Genomic DNA, 22287 nt, shown 5'->3' with positions numbered 1-22287 from the left:
TCAGCGGCAAAAAAGCGCCTGCCTGGCAAGCGCAAGGTCGTGAGTTCGGTTCTCGGTACCGGAGAAAAACCAAAAAAAAAAAAAAAAAAAAAAAATCCTCCTAGGAAATCTCCTGTGAAATAGTTCTTCCATTTTTTCCTTTAGCAAATATTTATTAACACCTGTCATGTGTCTGGGACTTTTCTAGGTGCAAGGGAGATAGCTGTGAAGAAGGAAAAAAAGGTCCTGCCCTCATGGAATGCATATGTTGTGAGACAGAGGGGCAATACATACAAAAGGAAGGGAGGGGTCAGGATACTTTTTAGAATGTAGTTGGTGCTAACAAGATCAGAAAGGAGGATAATGGAATTAAGAATAGCTGAGAGTTGAGATTTCCTTAATTCATTTATCTGAGGGACTACTTCCTGTTACACTAGCGAGGTAAATTAATGATGAGTTGATAATTTAGACACATAACTATAAATGGTTGCTTTCAAAGTGTTAATTTCCAACATCATGAAAAAACTAATGACTATGCCTGAGATTTTCTGGCTCCCTCCAAGAATAGGCAGTTACCTACTCCACCTATGTGTAAAAACAATTTCACCTTTATTGCTACCATCTATTTTTTTAAAAAAAACTTTTCCCATCACTACAACTACAAATGCTGTTTATCTAACTATAGTAATTGCATATAGTTGAGGAAATAGGTTTTTACTGAGCAAGGCTAACAGTCATTTCTCGACATTTGTTCCAGTTCATTTGTGTTGAGAATAAAATATTAACTTCAACGATAGCAACGGAGTTGCTCACCACACCTTGGTGTGGTGGGCTTGGTGCCGCTAGGCTGGGTGACACTGAACAATTGTTACCTGTTTTTCCACCACAGACATATTCATGTGAGGGACTAGACGGATTGAGAATTTTCCTGTAACCCGGCCAGGTATGACTGTTTTAATTCCAGGTTCATCAAATGCACCTTCAATCCCATGAATAGAAAGAGACGGGTACCTCCATAGGTGCATTAGAATTTCCTCCTAAATAAAAACAAAATCATCCAAAAACTTCTGGTTAAAACTCAGTTCAATTATATTGCTTGTATCACCAACATCTATGCATGTGAGACCCACTCATGACAAGTAAATGAGCACCTAACTGATGTGACTGGACTGTCACAATGAGGTGGACCATTTCCTCAGAACGTGTGGCTTTTCTTCTGGGGTCTTTTCCTGCCCAAGCCAATGCCTCCTGCCCAAGTATTAGTAGTTTGCCATTAATACACTCACAACTCTGAGTTCAGTTATAAATTTCTTTTGTCTTTTTCTATTTCCAGTTATAAATTTCTATCCATGATCATTACAGAGATGACTTGTGTACCACATTTTCTTGTTCAGAAGATCTCAAAGAACACTCCACATGTTTTATCCAATTTCCTTTCTTGTTGTAGCCATCATAGACTTACTCTGAGAAAAGAAATATACCTTACAACAATAAACTCTACCTCTTTTCAGCATGATTTTGGATTCTTTTTATAGTTCCCCCAGGAATCAGCCATAGCTACCAAGGACCTTAGCAGGCAAATATTTTTAAAAGGAGACAAAGAAAAAAGAAAAAAGTGTAAAATTTCCAGTAGTAAATACTTGGGCTCTGAGTTGCCTTAGTTCACAGAGGAAGCCATCTATTAGCTTACAGATTTGCCCCTAAGGGTCTTGGAAAAATGAACAATTACTGCTTTTGGAGCTGGAACAGTCTCAACCTTTTCCAAATCAAATAGTTAAGTTTTGCTTTTTGGCTGCAGGCTGGTGTGGGATGTAAATTAATAAACTGGTTTGGAAAAGCATGGCTGTGAAATTACTCATTGCTCATGATTAGGTGCCTGAAGCCAATGTCAACCAGACCCCAGAAACAGGTTGATCTAGACTATGGGTAAGTGGCTGTGAAAGTTAAAATCTGCCTAGGAACTAACATTTGCTTGGGTTCTAAAATGCATGGATTAGTATCACCTGGTGCTAATTAGACATTGGGAAAATGTGATTTATCATCACCATTCTTTTCAGATCACCCATCAGCTTATGGCCATACCTTTGTATCAAACAGAAATTTCTCAACCTGACTGCTATTCTGATATTGCTCAAGGTCCAAATCAATGGCTTCATACATTTTTTTTTCCTCCTCTGTAATAGGAGCCACTTGGTCATAGATTCCAGGTATCAGGATATGACCTGATGAATCCACCAGGCTACCTAAAAAAATGCACATAGAAAACAAAGCAAGGCAGAAATTACAAGAGTGCTGATGCTGTGCCCTTGGACCAAGACCAGGTAATGGCTCTTCTGGGTACAACAGGCCACATGACTATTGGTGGGTTCCCTGGCCAGAGCCATTGGCCACAGCTCCACCCATGAGATGATTATCAGGGGAAGGAGCTGTTCCTATCAGGGGAAGGAGCTGTGGATGCCTCCTGAGTCAGACACCTGCAATAGTCACCTGGTCAAATACAGGGCTGAAACACAGTGGGTCTACAATAAACTATCAGGTGTGATCATCTGCATAATGTGCAAGTTCTCAACCATAACTTTTATGTCATAAACAAGGTTCATTTTTTTCATTTTATTCTAAATTAAAAAGTAATGCATTAAAAAAGTAATGCATTAATTATAAAAAGTTTAAAATATATAGGTATACATACATAAGAAACTGAAGATTTCCATTATCCCTTTTCAACTGTCTCCTTTCTGTTCTCCCCTTAATAATATAATTCTCAGTTTTAATTAGAGGCATAATAACCTCAAGGTCTAATCTATCATAACCTCAGAACCTTTTATAATATATGAGTATCTATACTGGTCTTCTCTTTATGAAAGAGCTTTGGGAGCAATCAGAGTGGAGAAAAACATCAACAAATATCTATAAAAGAAGCTGATGCTGAGGCTTACTAAACACACATCAAAGATAAATGGAAGCAAAGTGAGTTGTTAAAAATGGCACAAAATTGAGTCAGATAAATGAATCCTCAATCCATCTGGGTACACTTTATTCAAGTAAAAGCCCTTCATAAATAATGTTCCATATTGTTAATATGATTATAATCTGACATTGTCAGAGGAGGAACATTACTGTAAAACTCTCTAAGATCTTTAGGTTAATGTGAACAATTACAAAGCAAGCCTTCAAGATGCTAGGCACTAATTAATAAAGGTTAATTACTGTACACCTCCTCTTTCCTAGGTGCTAGGTCAATGCTGGGATGAGAAGATGCACAAGATGACCCCTCTTTCCATCAGTGAGGACACCATCTCTGATCACAAAGTAACAAGTCTGATACCGTGTGAGCAGATCAACAGGTTGCTTGCCTCTGTGTAGACACGGTTCACCCTAAATAAAACACCATAACAAAATCCACAGGGACAGTGGTAGTGTGATAATAATAAGCTTCCCAGCACTTTGAGAATGATCCCAAGGGATCTAAGTTTAAGGCTTGAGTTGTGTTAAGGTAGCAGAGTGTGAAGAGAAGAAGGTACCACTGTTCTGTTTTGGGTTCAACTCTTCCTTCAGCCCCGCTTCCTGGTCCCACAGCAGTTCCCCCAGACTTCCTATTCCTTCTATGACCACATTATAGGGACAATAGTAGAGACCTTTGTGTTCAGAGTCTGAGTAACAGAATTCCCACCCCCGCACCATGAATCAAGTGAACTGTATTGCACATTGAATAAGTGATTTAAACCCATTAGCCAGATTCAAACATAAGTTGGTATGGAAGGACTGGGACTATCATCAATTTGCTGTCTACCTTCTCTCGTTTTCACCAGAATCATAAAAAGCAATACTAACAATGTAATCACTAAGTCTTTCCTTGAATGTCTACCCCTAAACTCCTGCCAACAGCCTCCTATGTAAGGACAGAGCTACAAAAATGTGTAAGACACACACACCCTACTTACAGTGCAGCCAGAATATACAGCATCAAGGACTGCATGGGTCAAGGAGAAGAGCCCTGAAGAAGAATCACCACTGGTGAAGAGAAATGTCAAGCACAGGAGCACAGAGGAGCCACAGGAAGCCAATGAGACCACATAGCTATACAGTGCAGCCTAGAAGGACAAGTGGGCACAATGGCACTATCTTTGTGGTTAACATTTTTGTACAACTTGGCAAGACTTCAGGGTGTTTTTCACAAGTAGATTTGAGTACTACAAATGCCAAAATAAAAGTGCCTCTAGGACCAGGATGCTTATGTTCATTTCATGAACCTGAATGGTATTCTGTCATACTAGTTGGTGTTGCCAGATGTTGCCTATGGTGAGGATGGTGGTGATATGGACATCCTTAGCAAATCAGTCCAGGATTTGATTAGATCTGGCTTTCCCAGCACTCATTGCACACAGCCAGCAAAGATCCCAGGCCTCAGTTCTCAGCATCATTTTAAGAGTGCCCCCCCCAATCCTGCTCCCTTTCCACTTGAAATCGTGCTCCTCAGAACATGATGCAAATTTTGCAGCCACCTCCACCATCCTGAGAAATGCATGGGAGGCAGAGATTGCTGCCTTGAAAATGTTCATGGGAAGCATAATTCTGATCCCCAGGCGTGCCTTGGGATTTTAATATTTTAAATAACACCAGATACTACTTGCTTATAAAAATGCCCCTGGGTCAACCGTCTTTTCTGCATATTGGCTTTTGGGAAATGTAGAGTCAAAAGTCTACAAAGGGGAAACACAGAGATGAGAGCTCTTTTTGTGAACATGAATATTACTATCCCATACCCTACCTTTCATTTTGAGTGTTAAACCTCCTTGGAGACAGGATACTTATGTGATTTTGCTTTGTGCCCCCATGGAGTTCACACTGTGCTTTGGTTCACTCTATGCAGTTCAGGCTGGCCTTGAGCTCACTTTGTAGCCCAGGCTGGTCTTGAACTCCCAATGATCCTCCTGCCTCAGCCTCCTGAGTAAGTGCTGAGATTACAGGTGTGCGCCACCAATCCTGGCTGTCATGGTCTATTTGATTTGTATCAAAAACTAAAAACAAAACCATGTGTTTTTCATTCCTTTCATGATCTGATCTGACTTTTTCTAGGCAAAACGATATGTATTTATGAGGCTAAATGAAATATTCTATGCTGGACTAAAATCAAACAGTCTAAACCAATGTCATGCAGCCATGATGCTGGAGGAGAGACCTGGAATGTATTATTGCAGACTTGATGATGCAGTTCCTGGGAAAGAGAAAATTCATTCTACTAAAATAGAAAATCAACCATGCCACTTGCCCAAAATTAGTTTGCATACAGCTAAATTCTTCTGTGGACTATGTAAACTCTTTCAAGGAAAATACCATTGTTTTCTATCTGAAATTGTCAAGCATGGGATTTATGCTCTAAAAGTTATATTTTGGGAAAACTAAGCCATAGAATAATAGTAGGCAGACAAATGAGTGACAGAAATGTAGTTTTATTTCACTATTCAATTTGAGGCAGTGAAGGAGGAAGCTCCACAACTACAGACAATGCTGACGTCCTTGAGGAGACTTCCCCACACTCAACAACTGGGCCACATGGCCTGATCATAGCCTGTGTGGAACTACCAAGGCCAAAGGGACAGATGCGTATTTTATGGCAATTTGTCTGCCCAAAAGGGGCACCAGATAAAATTTGCATAATGAACTATAAATTGCAGATGAGGGAAATTGAGGTATTATGGAGCCTGAAGCTTACTTAATTTGTGAAACTCATTTTTAAAAGAACACCAAAGATGGACATAAAATTGTGAATGTTTCTGCCAGCACCATGGAAGGAGCTCCTGAAAGTGAGCCTCATGAAGTTTAAGCTTCCTTAGCACCTTGGGCATTCAGAGAGGTGATATCAAGTGGATCAAGCCTGGACATATTTGCTGCCTAGAAAAATCCACTTGCACACGTCAGTCACCACAGTGGAGGTCAGGAATAGGGGTTTGATGTTGGGTGCAATCAGCAAACCCATAGCATCTCTATGTCAAGGCCACAGCAACCTTAAAAATGAAGCCATTGCTGGAGTTATTGATATAAAAGAGCTGCTTTCTTAGGCAGATAGACCTAAGAAAAGTCATCAACAAACACACTGTGGTCAAGTCACTGTGCTCAAGTGTTCCACACGCATCATCTTCTGGGATCCTTGAAACACTTAAATAGGTAAGTGTATGACTATGCCTGTTTGCAAATGAGAAACTGAGAACTAGACAGAAACGTGTTCAATGTCATGCAGCCGGGCAGGGAAAGAGCAAGGATACAGTGTAATCATTAGTACCATGTGCTAAGATGCACAGCTCTGTGTGCTGAGAGTTAAGCTGGTGAAGGGCTTCATCTAAGGTGTGACACCAGAGGCTGCTGTGAGAATCTTGAGTGCCTCTCTCCCAACAGCACTTAAGACCATTCCCTTTTGTTCATCACTTTGTTGATTTATGTGCAGTCAAAATGTCATACCAGCTGCACAGAAGTGGCTTGGAAATACCACCCCATGTTCTAGAAGCCTCGGAAAGAGAGATTCAAGGATAGCTTCAGTCTCTTGAGTCCTTTGGATCTCTATGCTCATCCTTGTGTATGGCCAGATGTGTCACATCTCCAATTGAGTTGTTTCCCTCCATGAAAACAAATAATATGGGCTTAATTACAGGGAATATCCTGCCAAGATGAGGAAAAGCTAAGAATATGGTTTTTCTTGTACTACACCCTTATTCAGAGCCAGTTCAGGAACCAAAGGAGATTCCTTGATGCTTCAAAAGGGGAATAAAATAAGGTATTACCGAGAAGAGCAACCAAGTCAGCCATTGGTTCATTAAGGATACCACCAAAGGTTCCTGAATGAAGATCTTGATCTCTGCATTTCACCTGTAAAAATAGGGAAAGGAGGAGATTTGTACTTCTTTCTTCATTGAAAGCTTTTGCATAGTGGAAATCATGCCCTAGTTGTGTCCCTTAAGATACAGGCAGGTGACCTGCTTATATGACCTCACTTCCCCTGTTTCTCAGTCCGGGGAATTGAATTGAATATGAATTGAAGACTACCTTTCTATGTTCCCTGAATCTCCTGAAATTGACTTCATTCTCAAACTATTCCACTGACAGGATTCTACCCAAGATCACTATGCCATCCTTGGACAAATTATCAGTGCTCATACAGTTGTCTTGCTTTTGGCTTCATATCACACTGTAGGTCACCTCTCTAGAAAAATTCTCCCTTCTCTTCTTTTTCCACAGGCTCGTCTTTGGCTGCTTCCTACTTATGTGATACCATTTACTAACTTCATACCCTTAAATCCTCATCCCTGTAGGTCTGCCCTTTCATCTAAATCTATGCTGAAAAGTTTCAGTTGCTTATAGTTTTGGTTGCTTCTACTTGAGTGTACTTCTAGTTTCTGGAATTCAATAGATCTAGAACTTAATGAAAAGTCCTCTGTAATTACTTCCTACCATCATGATTGCTCCTGTGAATACCACATTACCAATTGCTGTTGAGTTTTTGTAAATTGTCCCTTCAGTTCCTTCCCTTCCATCATCCCTGCCCAGCTGGACTTTTCTTGCCCTAATCCATCTCTAATGTGCTTCCAGATGAATCTCCCATGTAGTTGCTTTAGCTTGAGATCTTGGTTTTATTTGGCAATGATACTAATTAAAGCACTTCCACTGTATAGTCTCATCTCCCAATCTTATGCTTCTCCCTTATGATCCTCCTTTCTGATCATTTTTCTCTCCCCCTTCTCTCTTCTCACTTGAATTTACTACCTGCCTTTTGATCCTCACAAGATGTCCAGTTCCTCGACCCTTCCAAGGTTTCACAACCTATTGTCCTCCTGTCTGTATCTTTTTTCCATTCAACCTAAATGATACTGCACATTACTGTGACCTCTCTGTGGTTCTCATCTTGATTTCCTTTTTGCTACTTTCTCCATAGCATCCATCTGGATTACCCCCACCCTAGGCCCACCCTGCCCTCCTAGGCCTTCTCTGGTCCTGGATACTGAACATCATTGCAGAAAAGTGCCTATGTGCAAAGACAGGTGACACTGTACCCTTGTACTGCCTGAGACTTCATGCTGTAGTTGCTCTTCTTGTTCTTTCCCCATAGCAACCCCTGGAGGCATCACTTCTCTACAGATAAACTTACCTCCTAACCAACTGAAAAAAGATAAGCCAACAACAACAAAGGAAGATGCTCCTCAACTCTTATCTCTCTACCTATCCGATACCTTTGCAGAAGAGGTTAATTCCTTCCCCCTAGCTACGATCTCATCCCTTCCCACCTACTCAGTGCCTTTGTTTTCATGAATATCCCCCTTTTCTCCTAGGTCTCCAGCTGCTCCCTTTCCCCTCAACCTTTTGAAGGCTTTTGAAGCTTCTCTTGGACTCCACCAGCAGAGGTAGGGAGCTAACAGGAGTTTCAAGTGGATGTCTCCTGGGAAGCAAGCGGGCAACTTTACTTTTAGATGATAAGAGAAGCAAAGGAAGTAAATGGTTAATCAAAGAAGCAAATGGAGGGGCTGGAGAGGGGCTGGGGATTTAGCTCAGTGGCACAGTGCTTGCCTGGCAAGCGCAAAGTCATGAGTTGATTCCCAGTACCGAGAAAAAAAAAAAAAAAAAAAAGAGAAGCAAATCGAGTTCCTGAGATAAGGAGGATGCACAGGAAACCAGGATGAGACCCCATAAACAGGAGATGTGCCTTTCGTCCAGTGCTGCTCAGTCTGTGAAGTGGCCATCTCTGCTGTCTGTGTTTCTTTCCTATAATAAACTTTTATTTTATTTAAGCCTTGAGTCTTGGTCCATATAAGATTTCAATCTTATGTGTGGCCAAGAATTCACACTGGCCATCTCTCCTCACATCCAAGTTCTTCACATGAGATTTCGACTGAGGTCCCTTATTATTTCCCCTTTCCCCCCCACATCACCTCTGTATCTATATCTTATAACAGTAACCTTCCTGAGACTGCTTTATACAGTCCTATATCCCGAGAAGCAGCATTCTCATTTCTGGAAAAGGGTACACTGCATGGTATTTCTATCTGGTCCCTAATATTTGAGTCTCACAATTAGATCATGTTGACCAATAAATGGCCCTTATGTCTCCTGTCGTGGAGACTCAGCAGGCAGATACCATGGTAATGTTTCAGCATCCTCAGCCTCTGACCAGGAAGTTATCCCTTAGGCTGCTATTCCTGCCTCTACATAAATTCCTTTTTTCTTTTTTTTTGGTACCTGGACTCAAACTCATGACCTTTCACTTGCTAGACAGGTGCTTGTGCCACGGATCTATATCCCCGGCCCCTACTACATAAATTCCAAAGCAATAGTTCCTAAATACTTTGGTTAGTCACAAGCCCCTAGGAATTCTCTCTCCCAAAAAAATGCACACAAGCGCAACACTAGCATTCACAAACCGTACCCCCAAACCTCAAGTCTTCTGTGATCTTGCAGGCTGTATTCCAGGTAAGAGTTTCTGGTTTTCCTTCCTAAGACCCCAGAATGGATTTCTCCCTGCCATCCACAGCATCCCTCTACAAGTGTCCATCAATACCTCCACCATGAAGTAGCTGTTCCCTCGGGTTCCGTAAGTGAGTGCAGGCTTCTTTCTGCTAAGCCATAGATTATCTGAGATCACAAGGTAGTCCACACTGGAGAAGAACCGGTCCTTCTCTTTTCTGATAAGTTCCTCTAAGGCAACAGAACCAGCTTCTTCCATCCCTTCCAGAATGAACTTGATATTCACCGGGAGATCCTGGATTAACAACAGAGCAAAGTGATTGTACAATCTTTCCCACTTGCCTTTTAAGCAACCTAGGATTTGTTTGTATTCAACATAGATACACTAAATTATTATTTACATTCAATATATGGACCCTGTACATTCTCATTGTTAAGCTTTGCATACAGCACTGAAGTTTCAACTGATACTGGGGGAACAATTCAAAACAGTGCTCAGTGAATGCACTCCAACATGGTCCATCAATTTAATGCTATAACAAAGGATTTGGGGGAGCAGTTAATAGAGAAACAGTAGCTCCCACACCACAGGGCTGTACTGTATGGTGGAGGGAAGGCTTTTTTCCTTCTCCCCAAATGGAATTTTTGGAGAAAATTTACTCAATCATAGAGTGCATTTCTGTCCTTATAATTCCGGGCATAATAAATGAGAGCATTATTCTTCCGAGTAATTGTTAGGCCTCAGCATGATTTTTATTTTCAGTATCTGTTATTTTTCAGTGATGACTTCAATCTGCCTTTTCACATATTTTAAGGCTTTGATCTTGCAGCATAATGGAAGTTGAGCTTTTCACTAGTTAGTATTAGGGCACAGAATAGCTCCTATACAGTTTTTGCAACATGTCTTTCCTTATCTAGTTTTGATCTTTCTGTCTTGCTCTGTCTCAGTCTGTATAATTTATAGGTTCATATTTTTGCAAACCACATTAAGAAGAGAGCAAGGTTTTTCCTAGAGCACAGGACATTTGTAGGAGAGCTCTAGTGGCAATTACATGTGGATAAGGGCATAGTACAAATATGCTAATCAGTCCAAGTGAGTAGTATGGGCTCAACACGGATCAACAAATGCAGGATGAGTAGGGGATTATGTATTAGAAAGTAAATGACCTTCAGCCACTCAGCTGAATAAGGGCCTTTGGGGATAAAGATTGCTCGAATATATCAGCACTTCCATGGGTCTTAGTACAGCTGAAGTTCTCAAATTTTAATATTCAAAACAAGTTCTACTAACATTTAATTAGCACACAATTGCTGACTTATTATTGGAAATGTTTAAGAATTTTCTAGTAAATCACATTTAATAAAATTACACCAACATTTGATAAGTGTTGGAAGACCATGGGCCCAGCAGCCAGATCTCCATTTGGTTTCTATGATGCTCCTCAACACTCCAGGGACCCGCGATAAGCTGTGTCACTTCTGCAGCTCATTTATCTACCTATGAAATATGAATATTAATACTTGCTTTTCCTCTTAGTAAGATAGTTGAGTGAGACAAAGTTAGTTTAAATGCTCTGTCAGCAAGGAAGAAGGAAGAAACCAACCCCAACAAAGGCCTTGGTACAGCAGATGCTTTTGCAATTCATTCTTTCAACAAGCTTGTGAGGCAGAGGGGATGATCTCTAGTTCACAGATGGGGAAAATCAGGAAACAGACTTTCCAAGGGCAGTGAACTTTTATGTTTCATTTGTGGGTATGTAACTTGCAGAGATAAAATTTAAAAAGCAGAGCAGATTTTGTCCTCTACATAGAAATTTTCTAATAAATATGGTCTCTGAAGGAAAGATAGAAACAGAAAGAAAGGGAGAGAGGAAGGAATGCGGGAAGGGGAAGAAAGAGGGAGAAAAAGAGGAAGAAAGAGAAATCAAAGCCACATTACTTAGAGCTTTTTGTGTTTTTGTTTTCTTAGCTTTGTTTTCAGTACTTGATGTCCACCTTTATTTTAGGGAGTAGGTACATGTAGGTAATGTATTTTAATTCTTTTTATTGCCCTTTCCCTCCCCATTCTTCTCCCTCCCTCCATCTGGATCCCCTTCCCCCCCCCCATTTTCTTTTTTTCTTTTTTTTAGTTCATGTTTGTGATACATAATGATAACATTCATTTTGGGTAGTTGGTACATGTACATGACACATCTTACATCTTTTACATCCCCTTCCCCCTTTCTCTTCCGTCCACCCTCAGTCTCGTGGTCCTTGTCCTATTTGCAAAAGCTGTATCTTCCTGTTCCTTTTCATCAGTCTTTCATTTGCTCTGTTAGTTAAGTGAATGCACTGAATGAGAAGACAGCTTTGTAGTGATCAACAAAACCTGGTCATGAGCCAGGCATGGTGGCACATGCTATAATCCCAGCACTTGGGAGACTGAGGCTGGAGGATTGCCATGTGTTTGAGGCTAGCCTGGGCTGCACAATGAGTTCAAGGCCAGCCTAAACTACATAGCGAGGCCTTGTCAAAAAAAAAAAAAAACCTGGCCAGAAACATGACCTGATTTGTTGAGCTAGCCTTTCTCAGTGAGATAAATGAGTAGAATAGTTACCTCCCTTTGCATGGGCCCATGTCTTAGAGAAATTCCTGACAGATGCTGTTAGCTTCTGATGAAACAGTCCGGCTTGCTCTGAAGGTCAACTTCTGGGAGAGGTTCCATTAAGGTCTAAGCCCGGGCCTTGGGCAGGGCTGGGGCCATTCCACATGGCATTATACTCATCCTGTGAGACACATCCCTACACTGGACCCTCATCTTGCACCTCCAAAGGCAAGATGAACATGTGAGAGTGAACTCAAAATTTATCTCAGGAGCCTGTATCATTCCCCATCGCCTTCCCCATGGCTCTGGGATGGCAAAACTGGACAGGGGGTTTGCTCTAGAAAAATGCTCCATTTTCCCTTCTGTCCATGAATCCAACAAATGGACCCCATTTCCTTCTTAAATATCTAGTGTCAATATGCTTAAGATAGTTAACCTCTGAAGGTAAGATGAGGCAATATAGAAAGGCTGTGTGTGTTTTAAGGTTCGCTCCACAAGAGCTAACACTTTGTGGGGCCAAGTTTGGAATTGGCTCTCTAACACCCTTGCTGATTCCCCACTTACAAAGCCAACACAAAGCTTCATTGCTATTATAACTCCACACTGAACAATGTATATATTAGTTGCTTCTGAATATTTGTGTAAAATAGCAATCTCGTAATCTAAAACTTGCTGCTATCAGACTTCCTGGTCTAAGTTGCACTTTGAGGCATGTTGAGTAACAGACACCCAGTAAGTTTGGTGTGAGCAGAACAGAAACTGCTCCAGAAAGCTCTGAGTAGCTCCCTCGGATGCTGCAACCACCTGCGCATGTCCACCTGAGCATGTCTCTGAACTAGAGCAGGCCCCGAGTAGTACACTAGTGCACCTCAGCCTCAGAACCTATTCCAGTGCCTGGTGCTCTGCATTTCTCTAGCTGTGGCAAGAAAAAGTGGGTGCTTCAAAGCTGCTCCCTAATCTCCTTCTGCAGCCCTTATCTGAGTAGCGAAGGAAAACTCCTGGAGGAGACCTAACAATTCACACAGGATGTCAAGTAGCAGAAGTTTCTCCCTTGATCATTTGCAAAATAGCTAATATATTTGTTTCAATGTATGTGTGTCTCTGTTAAAAGCATACTTTGTGATGAAAAGGAAGAGAAGATTTAAAAGATAAAGATTTTTTTAAAAATTACAGTTGCAGATGGAACCTGCATTTAACCGTGGCCAACTCCACAGTGTGGATTCCACAACTTGGCTGCAGCCACCTGCCAACTCCAAACCCAGTCCATGCTTTGTTTTTCCTTGGCAGCAGAGACACCAAGAGGTGCTCCGCCATGGAGCAGCAGCGGTACCAACCAACAAGCCAACCTGACAGTGGACAAGGCCAGTGCTTGGGAGAGAAGGTAAGCTGCAGAGGGCAGGCAGCTCCAAGGAGAAGTGAATAGCCGGGACAACAGTGCTAGCCCCAAAGAAAAGCCCACAGCTACTGTAAACTACAAAGACAGCATGGATTCTTACCCACAAAATGACTCTTTCATGGCAGGTTAGGTTGGAAAAAGAAACCCAGTGCAGCACCCACCGTATTGCCAGAGAGTGCTTAATGAGGTGCCATTTGGGGAAGGGGTTAAAGTGCGTAAAAGTGAGCCACAGAACAAATACAAAACAACTCCATTTCAGGGTTTCTGGTGTCACCCTTCCACAGTGCCTGGGAGAGAAATAGCTACAGGAGACAGCCACAGAGAGGGTACAGTCTAGGCACACGCCCCCTCAGACGTTTAAGCTTGGGCTAGGAAGGACATGGGCCTCTGTGGTGAGAAGCAGGCCCAGAAAGTGTGGCTTTCAGAGGTAGCTGGATCTGAAAGTGTTGGCATTAAGTCCAGCAGTCTGTTTCAACCCCTGGCCGGCCTCCTGTATCCTGCAGAGACCATGGCCTGTTCGTTCTCCCTATCTACCGGTGTAAGCAAGGTCATGCTTTGACTTGGATGGCGCCCACAGTCTGGGGTGTATGGCTAGAAGGGCCTCTGAGGAGGTGGCCACATCACAAACCCATGGACAGTACAGCTATGTGGAGAAAATCATGACTCCTGGATTCTGAGACTGCAGAGTCTGGAAAGAAATCACTCATTCAAAAAGACAGAGGAATTACTTTACTCATTTTTGCTTTTCCTTTCTTTTTCTTTTTTCTTTTTTTTTGTCTTTTTTGAGACAGGGTCTCACTATGCAGTTCAGGCTGATCTTGAACTCACTTTGTAGCCCAGGCTGGCCTCAAACTCACAATGATCCTCCTGCCTCAGCCTCCCAAGTGCTAGGATTACAGGAATGTGCCACCATGCCCAGTTGCTCATTTTTCTTTCTTTTTCCTTCATTGTTTTGTTTTTGTTTTTTTTTTTTTTTTGAGGGGGGGTGTTTTCTCCCTTTCTCTTTTTAATTTTTTTCATTCTTATTTTTCTTTATTATGCTGTCTGTTTTTTCTCTTTTCTTCTTTGTTCATTTCTGTCACTTTTATCTAATAGTATTAATTTCCCTCTATTCTTCAATAGGGCCCTTTATCTCATTTTTTCTCCTCTTTTTCATCTTCCATTGAATAATTTTTCTTTCTTTTTTTTTTGTCTTTTTGAGACAGGGTCTCGCTATGCAGTTCAGGCTGGCCTTGAACTCACTTATGTAGCCCAGGCTAGCCTCAAACTTGCAACGATCCTCCTGCCTCAGCTGCCCAAGTGCTAGGGTTACAAGCATGTGCCACCACACTTGGCTTGATTAATTTTTCAAGTTTTCTTCATTTTCTGGTTCCCCACTGCCTTTACCTTTACTTGTATAACCATTAACCCTCATGAATCTTTATATAGTTAGTTAACTCTATGCTATTTCTGTTGAATACTGTTCTGTTGTTATTGGAGGCATAGTTGCTGCACTTAGCAGATATTGACTGTATGTCAATGTATGGTTTGTCTTAGAGTTTATACTATAATCATAGATCTCGTTCCTCTGGTAAGGATGCATTACTGATGCATCCTAAGGTGCATTACTGATCCTTAGGGTGTATAAATATCCAGTTTGTCTTTGGTGCTATTACTGTTGCTGATTTTGTTGCTGTTGCCAAGGTGCCATAGTTGTTGCTATTCATTTGTTTTGTCAGTGCCAATACTTGGATTGTATTTGTGTCCTGGGTGCTGGGCCAAATACTTTGTAGTCTCCCTTCCCAAATAAATGGAGGTGGTTGGATCTTGAGACAGAAGCAAAGGCCTATTCCTAGTCAGGCCTAGAGTGCGTCACTGAAAGCAGACACTGACTAGAGAGATCTTCATACTAGCACTAAAGTCTTCCACTATAGTCAATCTACAAAACTCAGCACAAAAACAAACAAAACAAAACAAAAAGAAAAACAGTAGATAGATGAGAACACATGACAACAAAATGTCCCTCATAAATCCCAACTCCCTCAAAGCTAATGATGCAGCATTTAGGGGGAATATTCAAAAGCCACAGAGGTGAATTAATTGAAAGGACAGAGGAGAGTCTGAAAAACAGATCAAAGAGGTGCTTGTAAGCTGCACAAAGATATAACTAAACAAATAATGAACTTAATAAACAAAATGATCTGAGAATTTACAGAAGACCCTGACAAAAAGCTAGCTGAGATACACAAAATGTTATAAAACACAAACGATCTGTTTAGCAAAAAATTAGAGTTCATGAAAATGTACCAAAAACCAAAAAAAAAAAAAAAAAAAAAAAAAAAAAAAAAAAAGAAAATGAAACAAAAAGAAATACCGAAGGATAAGAATTCTATTGAAAATATGGGCAATAAAAGTTACCAATGTAAAGCTCAGAACTAGAGAATAGGGCAATGCCAGTGACAATATATTCAGAGACACATTAAAAATAACAAGATAACATGAAAAATGGATCCAACAGCTGATAGATGACATAAAGACCAATCTAAAATTAATAGATTAATTAATGAAAAATCACCAGACAGCACACATGGCATAAAATACCTGTTTACATGGCCAAGGATTTAGCTCAGTGGTGCAGTGCCTTCCTGGCAAATGTGAGGTCCTGAGTTTGATTCCCAATCCCAAAAAAAACTAATGTCTACCAAAATAAGCTTAAGAATTAAAAAAAAACTTGTTTACAGAAATAGAAAACTTTCCAAATATGGGGAAATAATTTAACATACAGTAGACCCTTGAGTTACAACTAGCCTCACATATGAACAACTTGGGTTACAACTGGAATTTTACTACCAAAGTCTTGAATTATGACCAAATGCTGGCTGGTGGCTTGTGTCAGTCTGAGCCCAGAAGCATGTTTGTGGATGTGATTTCAGTTAGTATTATATAATCACGATGATTACTACTATCAAAATGTTCCCAAAAAAGCTAGAAAAGAAGCTAAGGAAGGAAGAGAAAGTGAAGAAAGCAATCAAAGTAGAAAAGAATGATGTTAAAGAAAAGACAGAGCAGGCAACCTTAGACTAGTTTTTAGTTCTGAGAAGACTGAGACTTAGTGAGCCAGAAGCAGGCTCTAGAGTACTACACAGGAAAGAAAGGACACCAGAGGGTCAGATTCCCGATCTTATGGAAGGGAACTCTCCTTACAAACAATAACCACCTTCCATTTCATCCTCCCTTCCTGCAAGCCAAAGATGTCCATTTGAATGGTGAGCAAAGTATGAATTGTTGTTTCTGGTAAATTAGGCACATTTTATAACTTTTGGGGGAATACACTAGGAAAACTATTGGTATTTCTAGTAAATTACACATATTATGCAACCTTTTTTTTCCTATGAAAAGGTTAGTTAAGGAGCACTTTGGGAAGTTTGGAATGCATTATGGATATTTCCATTATTTCTTATGAGAAATATAGTCTTGAGTCACAACCAACTTGAGTTTCAACCTGCCATCATGAATGAATTGAGTTTGTAAGTCAAGGGTCCACTGTTCAGATAAGTGAGGCATATAAAACCCCACATGGCCAGGATCAATAAAGAACCTCTCCACAACAGACCATAGTCAAAATCTCCAAAGTCCAACATAAGGACTAATTCTTAAAAGCTGTTAGAGAAAGGCAATGAATCATTTATAAAGGTAACCCCATTAAAATTAAATTAAAATTACAGCAGACTTCTCAATACAAAATGTAAAGGCCAGGAAAAACTGGAGTGAAATATTTCAAGCCCTAAAAGAAAGCAATTTCCCACCCAGAATGATATATCCTGCAAAACTGTCTTTCAAAATTGATGGAGAAATAAGGTCTTCCCATGACAAAGAGCACCTTAAGAAATTCATGACCACCAAACCAGTACTCAAAAAATTCCTGGGGCTAGGGATTTAGCTAGCAGCACAGCACCTGCCTGGCAAGCACAAGGTCATGAGTTAGATTCCCAGTACCAGAAAAAAAAATTCCCAAGGCTATCTTAGAGACAGTGAAGTTAACAATGCCAAAATGTCTAATAGAATGAATTACCAGGCAAGGTGACAGGTTAAGTAGAAAAGAAAAAAAAGGTAATCAGCAACTAAAAAATAATGAAATGACAGTAATACCTTTCAGTAATAACTCTCAATGTGAATGGTCTAATTACCTAATCAAATGATACAAACTGGAAGAATAAACCAAGAGACAAATTTTAGCAGTATGCTGTATAGAAGAAATACATTTACTCAAAAAGAAATTCATAGGCTAAAGACCCAAAAGATGGGAAATATTCCCTGCAATAGGAACTTGAAAAGTAGGATTAGCTATCCTATTTTCAGCCAAACCTTATCAGAAAAGGCAAAGTAGATTACTACACATTGGTTAAGGGAACAGTTCAACAGGGAGATAGCAATTATAATCATATATGCATCAATCACCAGCACACCCAACCTTATAAAACAAACGCTACTGGACAGTAAAAATCAAAAACATCAACACACTTATAGTGGGGAACCTCAACACTCCACTGTCACAAATAGATCCACTAGACAAAAAACAAGAAAGAAATATCAAAGTTAAACAAAACCTTTGAACAAATAGACTTCATAGATATCTACAGTGTCCCACCCGACAAGAACAGAATACATATTCTTCTCAGCAGCACATGGAACTTTCTCCAAAGTTCCACATACTAGTGTGTAAAGGAAACGCAAAAGAATTGAAATTATGCCATATATATTAGCAGATCATAGCAAAATGAAACTAGCAATCAATGACAACAAAAACCACAGAAACTATGCAAACACATGGAAATTAAACAATACAGTCTTGAATAATCAGTGGGTCACATAAGAAATCAAGGTAGACATTAGACAGTTCCTAGAATAAAATGACAATGCCAATACAACATCCCAAAACTTACAGGACAAAAAAACAGAGGACTTTTGACTTTCTTTCCTTGGGAGAGTCTGTAGTACACTTTCTTTACCTTCTCTTTCTTCCTTAGCTTCTTTTCCAGCTTTTTGGGGGGCATTTTGATAGCAGTATCCATAGTGATTATATGAAGCACTGACTGAAATCACATCCACAAACATGCGCATCTGGGCTCAGACTGACACATATGCTTACATGCTGCTCTGGCATTGTGAGTCTTTGTTTCCAACTGCACAGGCAGCCAGGGCAGTATTTGCGTTATAACTCAAGACTTTGGTCGTAAGTTAAACCTAAAATGCTGGTCAAAACCCAAGCTGTTCATATTTGAAGCTGGTCATAACTCAGTGGTGCACTGTAAAAACAGTCCTAAGTAGACAGTTTATAGATGTAAATACCTAATCAGAAAACTGAAATATATAGCATAGTGATATGCATTTCAAATTCTTATAAAAAGAAGAACAATCCAAATTCAAATTTAGTATAAGGAAGGCAATTAAAAAGATCAGAACAGAAATTAATAAAATTGAGACAAAAAAATACAAAGAATCAATGAAGTGAAGAGTTGGTTCTATGACAGGATAAACAAAGTAGACAATCCCTTAGCCAATCTTACCCAAAAAGGGAATGAAAAGACCCAAATCAAATGAACAAGGTGAAATTACAATGAAAACTGCCAATATCCAGAAGAATATTAGCAGCTACTTCAAAAACCTATACTCCAATAAACAGGAGAATCGAGAAGAATTTGATAGGTTCCTAGATACATATTAAACTGAACCAAGAAAATATAAAAACCCTGAAATACCCAATAACAAGAAAGGAAACTTCGAGAGTAATAAAACAAAAAAACCTACCAACTAAGAAAAGTCCTAATCCTGATGGGTTCAATTCTGCGTTCTGTGAGAACATCAGGGAAAATCTAATGTCAATACTCCTCAAACTCTTTAGTGAAATTGAAAGGGAACAAGTACTCACAAAGTCATTCCTGGAAACTAGCATCATCATGATTCCAAAACCAGACAGGGATCCAAACAAAAAAGAGATCTACAGGCCAGTCTCTTTAATCAACACACAAATCTTCAACAAGATACGGGCAAGCAGAATGCAACAAATCATCAAAACGATCATACATCATGACCAATTAAGCTTCATCTGAGGGATTCAAGGATGGTTAAACATATGCAAATCAAGGAATGTAATACATCACATAAACAGGAGCAAGAACAAAAATCACATGATCATATCAATAGATGCAGAAAAATCCTTTGACAAAATCCAACGTCCATTCTGGATAAAAACCCTGAAGAAAATAGATATGTAAGTACCTTATCTCAATCTAATAAAAGCCATTTATGACAAACCTACTGCCAACACCACATTAAATGGGGAAAAACTGAAAGCTTTCCTTCTAAAATCAGGAATGAGATAAGGATGTCCACTATCACCACTCCTGTTCAATATAATACTCAATACATTAGCCAGAACAATCAGGCAGTTGGAAGAAATAAAAAGGATATATATAATAAAGGAAGAAGTCAAATTATCATTATTTGCAGATGACATAATACTCTACACAGAAGACCCAAAATATTTAACCAAAAGACTCCTAGAATTAATAACTAAATTCAGTAAGGTAGCAGGATACAAAATCAACACGTAAAAATCAGTACCATTCCTGTACACAAATAGTGAGCTCACTGCAAAAGAAATTAGGAAAATAATACCATTCACAATAGTATCAAGAAAATTTAAACACTTAAGATTTAACCTAAATAAGTGAAAGATGTCTACAGTGAAAACTATAGTACTCTGAAAAAAGAGATTGAAGAGGACATCAGAAAATGGAAAGATATTCCCTGTTCCTGGATAGGCAGAGTCAATATTGTCAAAATGGCCCAATTTTTTTTTTTTTTTTTTTTTTGTACTGGGGATTAAACCCAGGACCTTGTGCTTTCCAAGTAGGTGGTTATGCCACTGAGCTATATCCCCAGCCCAAAATGGCCCAATTTATAAAACTGATGTACAAATTTAATGTAACCCCAGGGGCTGGGGATTTAGCTCAGCGGCAAAGCGCCTGCCTGGCAAGCGCAAGGTCGTGGGTTCGGTTCCCGGTACCGGAGAAAAACCAAAAAAAAAAAAAAAATTTAATGTAACCCCAGTCATAAGACCAACAGCATTCCTCACAGAACTAGAAAAGACAATCCTAAAATTCATATAGAACCAGAAGAGATCCAGAAAAGCAATGGAAATCCTGAGTAACAAGAATAAAGCAGGATGCATCACAATCCTGGATTTCAAATTATATTTAAAAACTGCAGTGAAAAAACAGCAAGGTACTAGACCGAAAAACAGACATATAGATCAACAGAATAGAATAGAAGATGTAGAAATAACCCCAGGCACATTCAGCCATCTAATCTTTGACAGAGCTCCTAAAAATATACACCAGAGGAAAGATAGCCTCTTTAGTAAATGGTGTTGGGAAAAGTGGCTATCCACATTCAAAAGATTGAATTCAGATTTATATTTCTCACCATGTACAGATATTCCTTGTTTAGTGACTTATCTGATTAATGACTGTTTGGACTTATGACTGAGATGCTGTTGAAACTTATGACATGTCACCTGGACTTATTGCCCATCTTTTTTTTGTACAGTTCTGTACATCTTGTTTATAGAGCTTCAATATCTTTTTCTGTACCATACACTTTGTTTTTTTTGTTTTTTGTCTTTTTGAGACAGGGTCTCGCTATTAGTTCAGGCTGGCCTTGAGCTCACTTTGTAGCCCAGGCTGGTTTCGAACTCTCAACGATCCTCCTGCCTCAGCCTCCCAAGTGCTGGGATTACAGGTGCATACACCTTGTTTACACAGTGCTGTAATTTTTGCTGATTGTACTGTACAGAACAGTACTATAGTTTTATGTTCTATCATACATTATATTACTGCATGTAAGAGTTATACTAATAAAAGCAAAGTCACAAAGTTGGAGTTTCCTTTGAACGTTTCTTTGTTCTGAATATTGAAATATGTATACTGTATACAATTTCTTATTTAGTGAGCAATTAATTAATGACCTAGTTGGGGGAATGGAGCTCAGTCATTATATGAGAAGTTTTTGTACTCAAATAAAAATGGATCAAAGATCTAAATGTTAAGACAGAAACAATCTGGAAGATAAAATAGGTACAACTCGATATAGACATAGGCAAGGACTTTCTGAACAGAATCCCAACTAAACAAGAAATAACATCAATAATAAACAAATGTAATTCTATTAAACTGACAAGCTTTTGCACAGCAAAGGGAACAACCAACATAATGAAGATACAACCTACAGAATGAGAAAAAAAATTTGCTGGCTACCTCTTGGACAGAGGAATAACATCTAAATACATAAAGAACTAAAAAGAGGGAAAGAGAGAGAAAGAGAGAGAAAAACAGAGAGAGAGAGAGAGAGAGAGAGAGAGAGAGAGAGAGAGAGAGAGAGAGAAACAGACCTTTCAAAATAAAAAAAACCCTAGTCAAAAAAATGGTCAACTTAAATGAATAGATGCTTCTCAGAAGTATAAGTGGTCAATAAATGCATGAAAAAATATCCCACCTCTCTGGCCATTAGAGAAATGCAAATTAAAACAACACTGAGATTCCATCTTACTGTAGAAAGAGTGGCTACCATCAAGAAATCAAATAATAGCAAATGCTGACAAGAGGGAAGAAGAGCCCTTCTACATTGTTAGCAGCGTAAACTAGTACAACCACTATGGAAACCAGTATAGAGAATCCTCAAAAAAAAACCTAAAAATGGAAATTCCATTTAATCCAGCTATTCCCCTTCTAGATATTTTCCCCAAAGAGTTAAAGACATGATAGTACAGTGATACAGGCATACCCATGTTTACAGAAGCACAACTCATAACAGCTAAATTTTGTTAGCAGCTTGTATGTCT

The 22287-nt window shown here is 39.5% G+C and overlaps 1 protein-coding gene and 1 long non-coding RNA gene across 4 annotated transcripts in view; one reads left to right on the top strand and one right to left on the bottom strand.

Moving 5' to 3' along the window:
* Positions 1-8540, top strand: part of LOC102013672 — a 30759-nt gene extending 22219 nt beyond the window's left edge. Inside the window, exons 2-4 of the long non-coding RNA XR_001232983.1 lie at positions 2163-2300; positions 3208-6144; positions 8298-8540. This is a non-coding gene — a long non-coding RNA (uncharacterized LOC102013672). The remainder of the gene's footprint in view (positions 1-2162; positions 2301-3207; positions 6145-8297) is intronic.
* The window catches only part of Cndp1 (carnosine dipeptidase 1 (metallopeptidase M20 family)), a 49776-nt gene that overhangs the window by 5173 nt on the left and 22316 nt on the right, over positions 1-22287 (bottom strand). For all 3 annotated transcript variants that reach the window (XM_005373084.1, XM_005373081.1, XM_005373083.2), the window contains 4 exons: positions 9521-9721; positions 6756-6840; positions 2062-2222; positions 852-1016 (listed from right to left, as the gene is read on the bottom strand). In XM_005373084.1, coding sequence (XP_005373141.1) covers positions 852-1016; positions 2062-2222; positions 6756-6840; positions 9521-9721 — 612 coding nt within the window. The remainder of the gene's footprint in view (positions 1-851; positions 1017-2061; positions 2223-6755; positions 6841-9520; positions 9722-22287) is intronic.

This window comes from Chinchilla lanigera, unplaced genomic scaffold, assembly GCF_000276665.1.
Source record: "Chinchilla lanigera isolate Chin_1 unplaced genomic scaffold, ChiLan1.0 scaffold00001, whole genome shotgun sequence".
Classification (NCBI taxonomy): Eukaryota; Metazoa; Chordata; class Mammalia; order Rodentia; family Chinchillidae; genus Chinchilla; species Chinchilla lanigera.
This window is presented reverse-complemented; position numbering and strand designations above follow the sequence as displayed.